The sequence below is a fragment of the Arachis ipaensis genome, chromosome B10, assembly GCF_059453495.1.
Source record: "Arachis ipaensis isolate K30076 ecotype BB chromosome B10, ASM5945349v1, whole genome shotgun sequence".
Taxonomy (NCBI): Eukaryota; Viridiplantae; Streptophyta; class Magnoliopsida; order Fabales; family Fabaceae; genus Arachis; species Arachis ipaensis.
This window is the reverse complement of record NC_142435.1, coordinates 104,714,961-104,732,109: the sequence shown is the minus strand read 5'-3', so window position 1 is coordinate 104,732,109 and position 17,149 is coordinate 104,714,961. Positions and strand designations below refer to the sequence as shown.

Below are 17,149 nucleotides of genomic sequence, written 5' to 3'. Positions count from 1 at the left end.
TAACAAAATAGTTTTACTAAGTAAGTTAATTATTTGCATTAAATTCATTATTTTTATGGCATTCCCATTCCCTACTGAGAACGTGTGGTTTGTTCTCACCCCAAAATCTTCAACCCTTTCAGTGACACAGGTTCAAAGACTCAGCTTGAAGCCGCGGATGGTTATTAGTTTTATCTGAGTAAGTTATGAGTTGAGTTATTTTCATAGAGTTCCCTCGCCTCTGTTAATTAGGAGTTTATTTTACCCAGAGGGATAAGTAATGTTTTCGAGTTTTATATTGAATTTGTTTGTATGAAATTTATTATTAGTAATAACTATGTGATTACTATTACTTGAAGATCTTTGATATGTGGTTTTAATTAATAAAAACACATTTTCTAGAATTTTCTTAAAAATTGAAATGCGATATCGACGTAAAGGCTCAATATTAAATAGATAATAAAGGAAAACATGTTAGTAACCCCTTATTTTTAGTACGATCATGACGTGCTAAAGTGAGGGTGTTATAAACTACATTAAAGCAAGAATTAAAGTGCTGAAACTAAAGGGAAACTAAACTAAAAACCATAATTCTAGAGAGAGGGGGAGCTTCTCTCTCTAGAAACTAAGAGAAAACATCATAAAAGCTAAACCTAATTGCCCTCCCCCCTTCATTCCTCTTCACTTTGGCCTTAAATAGCTTCAGAAAATGAGTTGGACTGGGTTCTGGAGACCCAAAAATCGCCCCCAACGATTTGCAATTAATGAGCTGACGTAATTCGGGTCACGCATACGCGTGGGTACGCATCGCTGTGCAAAAATCCATCCACGCGCACGCGTGGGTCACGCGTACGCATCGCTTGCAAATCCCTCCTGTGCGTACGCATGCGTACTTGTGCGTACGCACTCGTGCTGAAACTTCCAAACTTCATTTCTTCATAGTTTCTTCCCTTTTGCATGCTCTTTCCTTCACTTCTTCAACCCATACTTGCCTTGGAAACCTGAAATCACTTAACAAATACATCAAGTGAAGGAAAATTTCAACGAGAAAGCTGGCAATTTTACAGTGTAAATGAAATAAGCTTGCATGTATCTCGTTTACACAGTAAACGAGATATACACGTGTCACGCACATGTGCCTTATCTCATTTACAGTGTAAACAAGATATGTGGAAACTTATCTCATTTATACTGTAAACGAAATAAGGCTGGATTGCTGATTTTGGTAATAATTTTTAAAATTATTTATTTCAGTAATGAGATAATTTTTCTTCTCTTCTAAGGAGTAGATTTAAACACTTTCCTGACCTATAAAAACTTCTGTGAATAAAAAACTTTTCTATTGACATATTTTTTCTAGATTTAGAAAACATGTATAATCAAATCTAAAACACTTATAAAAGAGATTAAAATACTATAGAAAAGAAATATTATAATACAAAAGAAGAGAAAAGTTACTGGAGAATTATTGAGATTTAAAACTAAGAAAAAAAATTAAAAGAAAAAAAACCAAAAATCTAAAATAAAACCAGAAGTGGAAAACCCTTAGAGGAGAGAGAAAGGAGAGAAAAAAGAAAAAAAAAAGAAAAGGAGATCTTAGAGGGGAGAGAAAGATATAGGGCCATCGTTTAAGACAAAGATGACAGCAGCGGCCCTCAACAATGTTTATTGGTTCGCTTTTCTTTGTGCCAGAGAGGGAAAGAGTAAAGACAGTGTAGTGATGAAGCTAAAATTTATATGATAGCCTTTTTTTCGATTTTAATTTTTAAGTGTGTGTTTGGATTAACGTTCGTAAACGAAAATTTGCATAAAATTAATTTTATAAAATTGATTTTGATCAAAAGTGAGTTGGTATTAATATAATTTATGTTTGGTGATTTTTATTCAAAATAAATTATAATAAATTAAATATTATTTGAATTACATTATTCAAAATCTTTTTAGATAAAAAATTAAAGAAAAGAACATGAATTTAAATAATTATTTTATATTATCTTATAATTTTATTTTAGATATTTAAATAAATTTTAATATTCTTTTTCTAGTACTCTAAGTACCCTTTAATACTCTAATAGGATTAATAAAATTATAATACAAAACAAAAAAAATATTCTATACAAAAAAAATAATAGTAACAATAAAAAAATTCATATAAATAAAAAATAGAAGTTTTATAAAAAATAATAATATATATAAGAGAGTATTGAAAAAAATATTATAAAAAAATAACAAACATATGAATAATGAAGAAAACAAATGGTACATAAAAAATAAATTTCAGTGTAATGTGAAAAAATGAATGCAAAAGCTAAAATTTGTAGCTTTTGATAAACGTGAATTGAAAGGTAGAAATCATTTTTGCGTTGACAGGATAAAAAAGTTGCCAAACATAAAAATAAAACGTCCAATAGACTCAAACACGCTTTTCTCTTTTTTAACACAAAACCAAACACAAAACCACATACACCTTTAATATGATGGGAGACGTGAGATGTGAAATGTGTTAATTTGGTTTTTAAATAGCGATTAAAAGTGTGTTACATTATGTACTTATATTGAAAATATATAATGTATTTATATTGAACAAAGAAATTAAGAAATAAAATAAAATCCCAAATCAACTTGGCCGTAGGGTCGCATACCATCAAATCTATTTTTTTTTATAGAGCCTTCAATCATAGCCCAATTCTTAATGAAATAAAGAAAATCTAATAAAGTTAGGAAACAAACATAAAACGAGTAAAAAAATTGAAAAGTATAATAGTATAGGAAACATTTCAGGTGAGGTAAAGTAGGATGTAGAGTTTCAGAACTCCGGTCTCTGAAACCGTCTAGATTTAACATAAAATATTTCAATGGCTAAGATAACACCAATCATTGATGATGTGAACACAGTTTAGATGGGGTGCAGTGTGGGGCTTTTACTGGTTTGAAAACTGAGTTATTTGCCTATATGTTGAAAGTCATATTTGCCCAAATGCTGATATTGAGTGAAGTTATGTGGCTTGTAGGCAGATTCGAGGACAGATGCATGGGTTAGGGTTCTGGGTTTGGTTTTTGAAGCCCAGTTAAACATGGGCTTTTTAGCCCTTTAAGTGACAATTTGAACTGCGCTTATTGGACAGAGCTTTTTTTTTTTTTAGAAATTGGCTATACCGTTAGCTCATAACTCCTTATAACCTAGCTATGATGGTAGTTCCAAATCACTAGTTTGATCAAAGTAGAAAAGAAAATTGAAAGGAACACACTATTAGCTTGCCCATGGTATTCTCTATTGTTACGCATAAAATGATTTAAAGCATAGAGATCGAAGATTGTCAAAAGAAATTTACGAGTGCTTTATAAAAATTGTTACATGTAATCTTCTGAATAAAATTCTTTGATTTAAAAATACTTGTGGTTGCTCCATTATCATGGATGAAAATAGATTGGATTAAATAACATAATGAAATTGATAGAGGATACAATAGAGATACGTGAAGCTTATGTAGAAAAGCTAAGAACTCAAGATTCAGTTAGTGCAATCAGTTAATGAAGCTAGTTGTGCATATTTTCCCTTTTTTGTTATTACCTTCCATTTCTGTTATTTGAGGTGGCAGAGTTTGTTAGTAACTAACTCACCAACCTTGCTCTACACTCCTCTGTATCAACTTGAGTTAGTAATGCAATAATCACAATTCCCTCTTCAATCTCTCTGCTCATCTCCCCTCTTAGAGCCTCTGCTCTTCTCTTGCACCACCATCTTGTGATACCTTTCATGGTATCAAAGCTTGGTTCGCATATAAACCATGGCTGCATCAAACAATTCAGCTACTGCTGCACACTCAGCTCAAACGGTGAGTACACCAAGTTTTACAATAAATCCAATATACATGAAGTTTGACACTGATAATTTCTTACAATGGAAGGATCAGGTTGAAGCTATGATAGAAGAAAATAATTTACTCAATCACATTACCAGAGCAAGAATTCCGTTGCAAATTCTTGAAAATGGATAAGCCAATCCAGAATTTTCAAGATGGAAGAAGCAAGATGCATTGTTAAAGTCCGGATTGCTGGCCTCAATGTCAAAGTCATACACAACTCAAATGGTTGGTTGCATCTTCACCTACCAGATTTGGAATGGGTTAAAGAGTCATTTTGCGTCACAAGTCAAGGCCAAAGTGATTCAATTGAGAAACAAGCTCAACGGTACGAAGATCAGTGCCGTAGTGAATGATTATGTGCTAACAATCAAGAGCACAATCGATGAACTAACTTTAGTAGGAGAAAAAGTAAGTAAAATTGAACATGTAAATGCGACTCTTCATGGCCTTACTGAAGATTATGCACTGTACTCACCTCAATTCTAACAAGGCCTCAAGGTATCACAGTTGGAGAGCTAGAGGCATTCCTGTTTGCACATGAAAGCATGCTAGAAAGGTTCAGAAAGCCTGAATTAGATCATCTGGTACAAGCTAATGTTACTCAATCAGATTACACAAATCAATTTGTTCAAGGTAGTTATCAGAAAAATTTTGCTCAAAGAGGTGGTTTAAGAAGCAATTTTTGAGGTAAAGGCAGGTTCCAAAGTTCTAGAGGAGGAAGGCAGCCACATCAGTCCTATTCAGATAGATCTAGAACTCAAAGTCATCAGAACTATGGAAGACCATAACAAGGCTAAGAAAGAATGCAAGACAGGCCTCAATGTCAATTATGCAGCAAGTTTGGTCACACTGTAAGAACCTGCTGGTACAGATATAAAGATGATAATGCACAAATATCCTACTCCCAGCCTCAGTACAGAGAAAGATATGAAAATAGGCAACAACAAGCTCAGCAACCAGAAGCAAACTTGAGAAATGTTCTAGCCAATCCGGCAACAATTCAAGAATCAATCTGGTATCCAGATTCTGGAGCTACTCATCACATAACTGCAGATCCAGAGAATGTGACCGAAAAACAAAACTATGAAGGCAAAGATCAAGTAGTAGTTGAAAACGGCATAGGTTTTGGCTATTCATTGTGTTGGAAAAGCATATTTCAAAACTGATTTGAGCTCAAAGAAATTGATAATGCAAAAAATGTTACTAGTGCCAAATATAACAAATAATTTACTTAGTGTTTATCAATTTTATTGTGATAATAAAGTGTTCTTTGAGTTTCATTCTCATGGTTGCTATATCAAATCTCAAGATACTGAAGAAGTAATCCTGCAAGGGGATGTTGCAAGAGGCATGTATAGGCTTCTCAATTTGCGTCCTGAGCATTCTCCTTCTGCTCTCATAAGTTCAAACGAGGCAGACACAAATAAATACATGCTTTGGCATGCTAGGATTGGGCATGCCTCAGCCACGGTTGTTTCTAAAGTCCTAAAGTCCTGTTATCTTTCTTTTTCACCAAATAAGTCACTTTGTAGTTCTTGTTGCATTGGCAAATCTCATGCTTTACCTTTTCCTAAGTCTGAGTCCACTTATAATAATCCTTTAGAACTTGTGTATTCTGACATTTGGGGCCCTGCTCCATTCTGTGATTCAAATGGACATAACTACTTTATCAATTTTATTGATGCTTATTCTAGATTTACCTGGATATACCTCATTAGAAGTAGAGCTCAGTTAAAATTAGTGTTTCTGCATTTCCAACACATGGCCGAACTACAATTAAATGCTAAGCTAAAAATGTTTCAAAGTGATAATGCAGCGGAGTACATTAGTCTTTCCAAGTCATTACAAGAACAAGGGATAATTCATCAATTTTCTTGTTTACATATTCATCAATAAAACGACACAGCTGAAAGAAAGTATACACATGTGGTTGAGATGGGACTAACATTGCTTGCTACAGCCTCAGTGCCTATCAAGTTCTGGAGACATACTTTCACAACAGCTGCTCAAATCATCAATATCTTGCCCACACCAGTCCTGAATGGTGTGTCAACCACTAAAAGATTATTTGGCAAGAAACCACAGTATAATAGCTTAAGGGTGTTTGGTTGTATATGCTTCCCACATTTATAGCCTTACAACAAGAATAAGCTACAATTTAGGTCATCAACTTGTGTGTTCCTTGGGTACAGCACCAGTCACAAACGGTACTAATGCCTAACCAACTCGGGCAAGATAGTGATCACTAGAAATGTGGTGTTTGATGAAGATAATTTTCCCTTCAAAGATCCACATTCAGAATTCAACAATGCAACAAAGCAGCCTCAGGAACCTTTCTATCCAACCCTGCCACCACTATATATCATACCTAAGCCTCCTATAGCATCTCAACCTCCTCCTATCTTAGCCAGACCTGATACTACATCCCCACTCATGAATAGCACTGCCAACCATTATCAGCAAAATTTGTCATCCCCACCTATTGTACCTCCCTGTCCTAATGTTCCCTCAGCCAACCCTAATCAGACCATTTTGCCAAACCTCACTCAACACTACCTCTACATCACATATAGCTCCATCTGATATACCTATTCCTGTCCCTATATCAGATCTCGAAGTTGTGCTACCCTGGGCCTCAACCTCAACCTCCCTTAAACCTCATGATGCAGCAATTAATTCTCACCCCATGGTAACAGGAAGCAAAACTGGCTCCTTGAAACCAAAAGCCTTTCATGTGAGTGTGGAACCTAGAAATGTGCATCAGGCACTAGCTGATCCAAAATGGAAAGAGGCTATGGATGCAGAATTTGAGGCTCTGCAAATGAACAAGACTTGGAAGCTAGTGTCACTGCCAGCTGGAAGGAAAGCTATATAGCAAATGGGTATACAGAGTCAAATATAATGCTGATGGAAGCTTGCAAAAATATAAGGCGCGCCTGGTTGCTTAGGGATTCTCCCAGAGACCAGACTTCAATTTTACTGAGATCTACAACCCAGTCGTCAAGCCAACATAAATTCGGATCATACTCTCAATTGCACTAGTAAGAAGCTGGTCAATCAGACAAGTAGATGTTAACAATGCATTCCTGCATAGGGAGCTCATAGAGGACGTTTACATAAAGCAGCCACTAGAATATACCTCGAGTGACAACACCTTGGTGTGCAAGCTCACTAAGGTACTCTATGACCTAAAACAGGCACCTAGGGCCTGGTACCACAAGATCTTCTTAGCTCTTCAGAAGCTTAGTTTCTCTCCAACCAAATTAGTTGTATCTATTTTTGTTCAGCAAACAATCTTTTTCATTACCTATGTGCTAATCTATGTTGATGACATCATTGTAACTGGGAGTTCAAATGAGGTGATCACAATAGTTACTCAAGCTGAACTCAGCGTTTGCACTCAAAGACATGGGGGAGCTGCACTATTTCCTGGAAATTCAAGTAACCAGGATTGATGATAGTGGTCTACTAATGACTCAAAGCAAGTATGTAAAAGACTTACTTGTAAAAGCAGGCATGAATGGCTGCAAATATTGTTCAACACCACTATCGTTATCCTTAAATATTCAAGCTATAGGGGGAGCAGAGCTTGACAATCCCCACCTGTATCGATTAGTGGTAAAAAATCTTCAATACTTGACAGTAACCAGGCTTGATCTAACCTTCAGTGTAAACAAACTAGCTCAATTCATGCAAGCTCTACTAGAGTCACACTGGAAGCTAGTCAAAAGGATACTATGTTATGTAAGTGGAGCTGCCACCTATGGTCATAAGCTTTCTAAAGATCCATCTATGAAGATAACAACTTATTGTAACCCGGATTGGGCATGTGACCCGAGTGACAGGAAATCAATTGGTGGATTCTGTGTATATGTGGGAAGGAATCTGGTTTCTTGGCACTCAAAGAAACAAGGAGTGGTAGCTAGATCAAGTACAAAGGCAGAGTATAGAGCATTGGCAGATTTAGTAGCAGAACTGATCTGGATCAAAGGTCTGATAGAGGAATTAAAGTGGCCTGTTCAAGAAGCTCCCATGGCATATTGCGATAATCAAAGAACTATGTTCTTAGCGGAAAATCCTATCCTGCATTTAAAGACAAAACACTTTGAAATTGACTTGCATTTTGTCAGGGATTATGTCACAAGCAAAGTCATTCAAGTGAGTCATGTCCCCAACTCAGTTCAGATTGTAGACACCTTTACCAAAGCTCTCCCCTCCACAGCATTTCTTCATCTTAGGGACAAACTCAAGGTGCAGAATTTGGAAAATTCAGCACCCTTGAGTTTGCGGGGACATGATAGAGGATACAATAAAGACATGTGAAGCTTATGCAGAAAAGCTAAGAACTTAGGATTCAGTTAGTTCAATCAGTTAGTGAAGTCAGTTGTGCATACTTCCCCTTTTCTGTTATTACCTTCCATTTCTGTTATGCTAAAGTGGTAGAGTTTGTTAATAACTAACTCACCAACCTTACTCTACACTCCTCTGTATATATATGCTCATATATGTATCAACTTGAGTTAGTAATGCAATAATCACAATTCCCTCTTCAATCTCTCTGCTCATCTCCTCTCTTAGAGCCTTTACTTTTTTCTTGCACCACCAGCTTGTGATGCCTTTCAAAAATGATTTGTTAGTGCTTTATTGTTTTTACAAGTAAGCAGAACAGAGATAATAGTAACTGTTTTGCAGCTTGTGTTGATGCTTGTGTTGCGTAATCATGAAAAAGATAATGAGAATGAAAAAAAGATTCAGTTGCAGAATGATTTCAGATCTGATTATGCCAATTTCAATGTTCTTTCCTGAGATCTATCTTTCAAATCTGTAAAATACCCATGAAAGTTAATAGTTTCAGACTATACAATGGTTTTTAAAATAACAGGTTCCTGTCCTGAATACAGTAAAATAAACATGAACAACGAAGATAGTTAGTGATTTTATTTAGTGCATAAACAATGAAATGACATGACCCTATCCTTCCTTCAGAGTTAATGTAGCCGTGTGGATCGTATCATCAAGTTTCATGTCATCTGTAATTTTTATTCTGATGAAGGGAAATTTGTCAGTAAAGAATTTTTCAATGAAATCTCGTTGCAAGTATAGTTCTAAACCAACAACAATCCTCAATCAAAATTTAATTTGTTTGTCACAAGTATAAACCCCAATAAAAATAACCGAAGTATTTAAACCTCGGGTCATCTCTCAAGGAATTCCAGGAAAGTGTTCATGTTATTGGTTATGGGATAAGTATTTTCGGAATTTTGGAATAAGAGACAAGAAATGTAAATAACAAGAAAGTAAATGAAACTCAAATGATAAAAAGGAATAAGAGACAAGAAATGTAAATAACAAGAAAGTAAATGAAACTCAAATGATAAAAAGGTCTTGGCAAGGGTTGATGGTTAAGGATCTTTATCTTTGTCACTAACCACAACATCATAATTGCAAGGATCAATCCCATTAAGTCATCTTCTAACAAGTAAAGAAAAGTCAAATGAGCTACATTAATCCTAATCCATAAGTCCTAACCACCTCACTAATTAACTTAGTGGAAGCTAGAGTCAATGGACATCAATCATCAATCACTTGGAAATTAGCAACTCAAGTTCACCTAAGTTACCATCCCAAGCCAAGAACACAAAAATCTACTCTAACATCCTTCCAAACATTTTATCAAACACTTAGAAGGCACAAAAGGGAAGCAAGATAAAATGACAACAAGAATAAAATCTACAACTACCAATTGCAAGAAATTAACAACAACAAAGGAATTAAACAATAAAAGAAATCAAACATAAATTGCATTAAAGGAAAATAAAAGGAACAAGAGTGCATTAACAACAAAGTAAACAATTACAAGGAGTAAAATACTAAACTAGGAAAGTAAAGGTAAAGGAACAAGAATTTGCAAAGGAAAAGTAAATCAAGGCATGAATTAAACCTAGATCTAAAGAAATCCTAATCTACATCTAACCTAATTCTAGAGAGAAGAGAGAGCTTGACTCTCTAGAATTCTAACCTAAAGCATGGTGAAAACTCAACTAATTGCTTCCCCCCTGACCCCTCTTGAATTCTGCATGAAGTAGCCTCAGAAATGAGTTGGATCTGGGCCTGGGAAGCTTAGAAATCGCCCCCAACGAATTGCCTTTAATGAGGTCACGTGCCGCTTGCCACGCGTACGCGTCGGTCACGCGTACGCGTCATCTTGCAATTCTCCTTGTCACGCGTACACGTCGTTGGCAAATGACCTTCTCACGCGTGCGCGTCAACTTGAAATCTCCACAAGCTCATTTCTTCATGAATTCTCCACTTGCATGCTTTTCTCTTTACTCATTTGATCCATTCCTTGCCTCTTAAACCTGAAATCGCTAACACACATATCAAGGCATCGAGTGGAATCAAGGTGAATTAAAATTAACCAATTAAAGGCCTAAAAAGCATGTTTTCACTCTTATGCACAAATTAGGAGAAAGTCATAAAACCATACCATTTCATTGAATAAATGTGAGAAAAAAAGTTGATAAAATTCTCTAAATTAAGCACAAGATAAACTCTAAAAATGAGGTTTATCACATTCATAATCAGAATCCAGCACACTAGCAGATGCTAAAAGAGAACCACATCCAGAGTTAAGAATATGAATAAAGCAGTGAATGGATAAATGGGCCTCTAATTGATAGTTAAGCTGGGGTCAGAATTTGCAGAGCAATACTTACCTCAATGGACAAAGCCTCTCCTTTAAGGTCATTACCAGCGACGGCTGCACCGTTGCCTCCAATGATGTTGCCCCTCTTGGTTGGTCTTTTAGCCAGGCCTTTACAGGCCAACAATTCCCTTAGAAGACACAATAATATAGATCCTTATTTGCATCAGAAAATTTGGTAGGGTGTCGACTGTCGTGGAAGAACTGGAAGAGAGCTTCTTCTTTTTTAGTAGAGAGAAAGAAGAGAAGGAAGGAGATGAAGAACATCAAAACTTTAGAAATGGTGAACAATTTTTTTATTTTTTAGATGTATTTTTGTTTTATTTTTTAAATTATTTAAAATTTAAAAATATAATATTAAAATTAGTTGAATTTTAAAATTTGATTAATTCAAAAAAATAGTGTTTTGTCTAATATAAAAAAGATATCTAAATTTTTATATAAAATTAAATAACAAAATATTTTTATTTTTATTAAATTATAAGAATGTTTTAATAAAAATAGTGATATAATATATATTTTGAAAAAAATATTAAATACTGACGTGATAATATAATTCATATATCATGTTTTTATTTGTTCATATTTTTATTGTATTAGTACATATGAATTTATTATTGTATTAAAATAAATACTCTTAAAATTTAGTATAAAAATATTTTTTATTAGTTAAATATTTGATAAAAATTACTTAAATTTTGTTGGTCATGTAATTTATAATTTTAAAAATATAAAAATAGAAATAAGAACTAAAGAAAAAATCCAAAAATATATCGGTATAAATATGACTAACATCAAATTAAAAAATATTGTGAAAGAGACGAGGAGTACTAAACAAAACTAAAGTGTATATCTATTTTTTTTTTTTTTTCATTTAAATTTTTGGGGCAAAACTTGCGTTTCCTTACTCACGACGTAAAATGAGGGACCTCTCGTCCGTTTCAGGTACACGCGTCAGCTTTTCATTTGCTTGACAGCATGTCCTTTTTTCCCTCCTTCTGCAGTTTCCTTTTTGAACAACAACAACCACACTCATAATTTTAATTCCAACTGTACCCCTCTATATTCCATCAACTCAGTCCGCGCCATATACTTCAAAAGTGGCAAAATTGTAGTTTCGGAAGCAAAAACCAAGGGTAAACAATGGTAACGCGGGATATACACGAGGAACCGTGAACGCGCTTGTCACGTAAACTATGAAAGCAGTATTAGTACTCTACAGTGTGTAGCACTGACGAAACTTTCTTTCTTCTCTCTCTTTCTTTTTCACTTTCTGTGCAACTTCTTTTACTTTGTTGGCGACTACTTTGTTAGTCTGAATGTCTGATAAATAAAAAGTGAGCAAAAGCTAAAGGGGCCACTCACCCATCACACCCCAAATTCTCACCAAATATTGAATCGAATTATTCCTCTGATTCCTTCCTCATCTCTTCATTTGCTTTTATAATTCATCATCCCATTCTCTTTCGCTTCTTTTTTCTCTCTTTCGTTTCTCTCTGTTTTCGTCTCTGCTGCAAAATCATAAACCGGAAATATAAGAGCTCGTCCAATGGGAGCCGTTGTTGACTGTTATCCGCCGCACGCCGGCGAGGTTGCAGTTTTGTCTCTCAATTCGCTTCCCTTAGGTTTCCGATTTCGACCTTCCGACGAGGAGCTTGTTGACTATTATCTGAGACAGAAAATCAACGGAAATGGAGAAGAAGTCTGGGTTATTCGAGAAATCGATGTTTGCAAATGGGAGCCTTGGGACTTGCCAGGTATCAATCATAGATGAAGTTTCTTGGCTTTACTAATTTTCTGCTCATGTTCCCTGTTTCTGAATTTGATGACAATAACGTGATCGTAACTTCTTTTTATTTTGTTGCAGATTTGTCGGTGATAAGAAACAAGGATCCGGAGTGGTTCTTCTTCTGTCCACAGGACCGGAAGTATCCAAATGGTCACCGGTTGAACCGAGCAACGAATCATGGGTACTGGAAGGCCACAGGAAAAGATCGTAAGATCAAGTCAGGTTCCACCTTGATTGGGATGAAGAAGACTCTGGTGTTCTACACAGGTCGTGCTCCCAAAGGGAAGAGAACCAATTGGGTCATGCATGAGTACCGCCCCACCCTCAAGGAGCTTGATGGCACCAACCCTGGACAGGTACCTGTACCTATACTTACATATGTATATGTATATCATCTTTTTATGTATGTTGTGATTTACCATTGGATCTTTGTAGAGGTTATTGGGATCTTGTATTTCATTTTATATGTTCAATTTTTTACCACTATTATCATATCCACTGCCTCCTACAGGATATGTTCGAAAATGGTGTACACCAAAATCGGCCACCAAACAGCGCCACCATCTATTTGTGTATAAATATGTGTTGTTTAACTTATTTTCCATGTGTATTTTGTATTTTAGCATGTATTTTATACTGGTGGTGATTTTGGTAAATATTTAGCATGGTTGGGATATGTTTATTGATTCCTACAAGTCTGTTTATTTGGTTTGGTTTGTAACAGAATGCGTATGTACTCTGCCGGTTATTCAAGAAACAAGATGAGAGTCTTGAGGTTTCAAACTGTGATGAGGTGGAACAAACAGATTCGGCTCCCATGGCGGCCAATTACTCCCCTGAAGAAATACAGTCTGATCAGGCTCTGGCTGAAGTATCGCCGTCTCAAGTTACAGATGAGAAGCACCAGGGTGTTATCCCTGAGAACTCTGAGGAAGCGGTTTCCAACGTTATAACCTCTGCTGATTGCCATAGTGACGGATATGATGCTTGTGAAAGGCGAAATCAAGCTTTTGAACTACCTGCTGAGGTTAGATTTGACTGACTCAGTTTGAATATTTTACTGGATCATCATCATGTTCTTTTGGGGGAAAAAATAAATCCTAAAGTCACAATGGAGAATTCTGACTACCTAGAGGATAATTTAGAGTGATTTCAATGTTCACTTGCTATGAGAATAGCAGTTTATCTTTCAGTTAGGTTTCAGTATACATTACTTTAAAATAATGTTTTTATCACCATAAAAAAATTGAGTATCTCCACTTCTCTATATGTATGGATTTCTTAGTGTGCATTTTATTTATTTTAGTAACTGAATTTATGTTTCTGACAGGACATTCCGCCGTTGAATTGGGACATATTCAATGACCCCGAAGACAAGATATTTGATGACAAATTATTCTCCCCAGTCCATAGCCATATTCCACCAGAATTTTACTACCAAGCAAACAATGAGACAAATATTGCAGACATCTTAAATTCTGTCAATTGGGATGAGATCTCCTATGAGGATCCCTATAGTCAAGCACAGAACAACTTTTTTAATAATGTTAAGCAAAGTGTATCAGGTAGCGAACCAGATGCAGGGCTGACCAATATGACAGTGAGTAACAGCTCTATTGCTATTTATATTTTGGTCATTGTATTGAGTGTGGTTCATCAACCCTGAGCAGCAGCTATATTATTTAGCATTGTTTCTTGAAAATTCTTTATAATTATAGTTCTCTGTATTCTTCAGTGTGTACACCCGACGAATGTTGTTTATCCCGAGGAGGCAATTCACAGAAAGGTTGCTTTGGCAACAACTCCGCAATTTTGCAGCACCTTCACGTCTGACTTCAGTGCTGATGAGCAGAAGAGCAGTGTCGCGTTAATTCAAAACAATTCCCAGATGGCTTCTTTTCCGGATGCCAGAACAGTCCAAGTGTATAACGTATTCAATGATTATGAGCAGCCGAGAAACCTTAATACCTATGTTAGTGGTGATACTGGAATCAAGATAAGGACTCGACAAGTGCGAAATGAACAACCAGCAATGATCTTTACAGATCAAGGTAATGCAGCAAGGAGAATCCGATTGTTAAAGCAGTGTGCAGATGTCTCAAACAAGATGGCAGATGATGGGAGTCCTAAACAAGAGCATGATTCAAAACCAATAATTGCAGGGGTAAGAAGCTAATTTCGTTTATTTAGCTTTGGTTTATATAAAGAATTGTCTGTGCACGTGTTCATGAGATTTGTTTTTTGCTTTTGTAGAACAAAAACAAAACTTTCAAAAGTCATACTGCAGATAAGCATGATACTGCTAATGATCTGAATGAACGCCAGGAGAAAACTGAATCAACTGATAAAAGAAACATGATATCTAAACTTGCTAAAGGAGGTTCTTCCATGTTGGGGTTGAAGGGATTATTGCGCAGAAGGCTTAGTTACATATCAAAGGCTTCCTCCAATTTCAAAATGTGGTCTTGTGTTGTTGTGGCTTCTGCCTTTGTATTGGTCTCGTTTGTGTTCTTTGCTAACATATGGGGATATATTAACTTATGAACTTCTAGGAGATCATTCCTTTATGCGTGTAATGTGCCTCCATTTTTTTTTCCTTTCTTTTTTTAGGGCCAGTTGTGGAGGCTTTTAGGATTGACTCCTAGATTTGTTGATAACTCTATTGTGAGAGAGTATGCGTTTCAATATGTAGCTGTATAATATACTTAGTTGCTTACCTCGCTGGCTAGTAGAATTTAGATCAACACTTGTGTTACCGTTTTCTTCTCTCTTAATTACTTGCTTACTACCTATGAATGCCAAGAAAGCTATTCGTGTAATAATGATGAGAGTAAAGCACTAAAAATGTTCTTTAATTATCAAAACATTAACAGAAATGTATTAATAATTAAAATATCCTCAAAATATTTTAAAATGCAATAAAAATACCAATTTCTTTATCGAACAAAAATGTTTTGGTGGCTTTCATTAGAAATTATAAAACCTAATATCTCTTCTCTTTATGCCTCTCTTCTCCCCTCCTCATCACTCCTACCTTCTCCCTCCCTTCACCTTCTCTCCTTTGTTCTGTGCGTGTTGCCAACTATGTCCTTTATTGTTGCCTTGCCTCTTTCTTTATTTCAATCTGCCTTCCTAATCTGTCGTCTCTATCTGCCTCTGCTTTGGCTCTACTTCAGTCTCCGCCCTCTTCGTCTTCCTCTGCCTTCGACTCTCTTCGCGCCACCAACTCCCTCTCGTTTTCGTTCTCTATTTTTTTATATGTATATTTTTAGTTTATTTAGATTTTGATTAATGTTTGTCAAAGTGTTTTATACTGTTTTATGAGAATGAATTTGTAATTAAATTAAGAGTTGTTAATGGTGGTGATTTGAGATCGTCCATCGTTGTATTCGGGTTCAAATTTGGGAAATTAGGGTTTATAATTTGAAAATTTTAGAAAATTAAGGTTGACAACTAGGAAATTAGAGTTTGTAATGTGGGAATAGGTTATAATAATGGTGTCGTATTAGCTTAACGAATATTACCTAAGTATTTCTGTTTGTCACATGACCACTTTTGTTAACAGGTACGATCTTTCTTTACGGTTGGATGCTGTTATTATGTTTTAAAAGTTTTTAAAAGTAATATGTCGTTAACGAGAAGGAAGAATTTATTGTTTTCAAGAATTCAATATTTCTAGAATTTTTGTTATGGTTTACTCTAATAATAATGGTACTAGCCTATACCCTTTTATTTTATCCTTCTAATGAATTTTTCTAACATAAAATAGTAGAAAATTAGGATGATTATGGAGATGGTAGTATGTCATTATTCTATATTTGTTCGCTAACTTCTACGGGGTGTTTTGCATGCGAGTTTACGAAGTATTCAATCGTAAGTAACTAAATATATACAGGAAAAAAAAAAAAACAGGTGCTAGCGGATTAAATGCTCTGTACGGAAATAATGTCCAAACAATAACAAACTCTGCAATGAATATACTTATATAGTTATTAATTATTATATTATTATATTTTACGAAAAAAAATAGGCTAAAAAATTTTAATATAAAAAAAAAGAGGCGAGTTTTTGCTGGAAATGAAGTTTTTTTGTGTATATACAAGTGAGTAGATGTTGCAGATACAATAGGTACAACATGTAGGTCACATGCTGACTCAGCATGCATGCTGCATGATGGACATATGGCTCAATCAGCAGCAACACGCACCCTGCGTCAGGGCGGAGTTAGAAGAAATATTAGAAGGAGGTCAAAAATATTTACACAATAAAATAAGACTAAATAAAATTTTAAAGGATGACTAAACTGAAATTTACATTTAATTTACATGTAAAAAATTAAAATTAGCCCTTTTTATGTATGTAGCTTCGCCCCTGCCCTGCGTGTTATCCAAGTGGCGAGCTTCAAGCCAACATACACCCTGCGTGTTGGACACGTGGCAAACGCTAGTTGGATGGCTTTGCAACACAAAACTTGCAAGGTGAGTCCTCTACCTATAAAAACCAAAACTCTTTACTATCTTACTACATTGCGAGAGAGGTGTTTTCCTCTACTGTTGGTATGATGGAAGGCACATCAAATATATATAGTGATTTACCACAATGGTGAGGTTATATGAAATACATATGAGGGCGTGAGCTTTGCTTGTGAGAGTACATTTTCGTTTGTGGTTCCGTGCACTATAACGTTTGCGGAACTACAGTATAGGCTCTGTCAGAGCATAGAGAGTGATATTTTAAAGAGGGTGAGCAACATTTTCTACCAAAGTTCGGTTGTCATATTTGGCAGCCTGATACAGTTTGAGGTTATGCCGA

At 35.4% G+C, this 17,149-nt stretch overlaps 2 protein-coding genes across 2 annotated transcripts; both read left to right on the top strand.

The window, feature by feature from the left end:
- Positions 1-3,767: 3,767 nt before the first annotated feature.
- LOC148581172 (uncharacterized) lies at positions 3,768-6,720 on the top strand. The gene is made up of 5 exons (XM_088492322.1): positions 3,768-3,815; positions 4,095-4,312; positions 4,717-4,967; positions 5,110-5,340; positions 6,455-6,720. The coding sequence occupies exons 1-5, from the start codon at positions 3,768-3,770 to the stop codon at positions 6,718-6,720; spliced, it is 1,014 nt and encodes a 337-aa protein (XP_088348448.1).
- Positions 6,721-11,650: 4,930 nt separating this feature from the next.
- Positions 11,651-15,081, top strand: LOC107622917 (protein NTM1-like 9). Its single transcript, XM_016324994.3, has 6 exons — positions 11,651-12,305; positions 12,416-12,693; positions 13,062-13,364; positions 13,668-13,937; positions 14,073-14,501; positions 14,591-15,081. The coding sequence occupies exons 1-6, from the start codon at positions 12,098-12,100 to the stop codon at positions 14,879-14,881; spliced, it is 1,779 nt and encodes a 592-aa protein (XP_016180480.1). The 5' UTR covers positions 11,651-12,097; the 3' UTR covers positions 14,882-15,081.
- Positions 15,082-17,149: the final 2,068 nt, after the last annotated feature.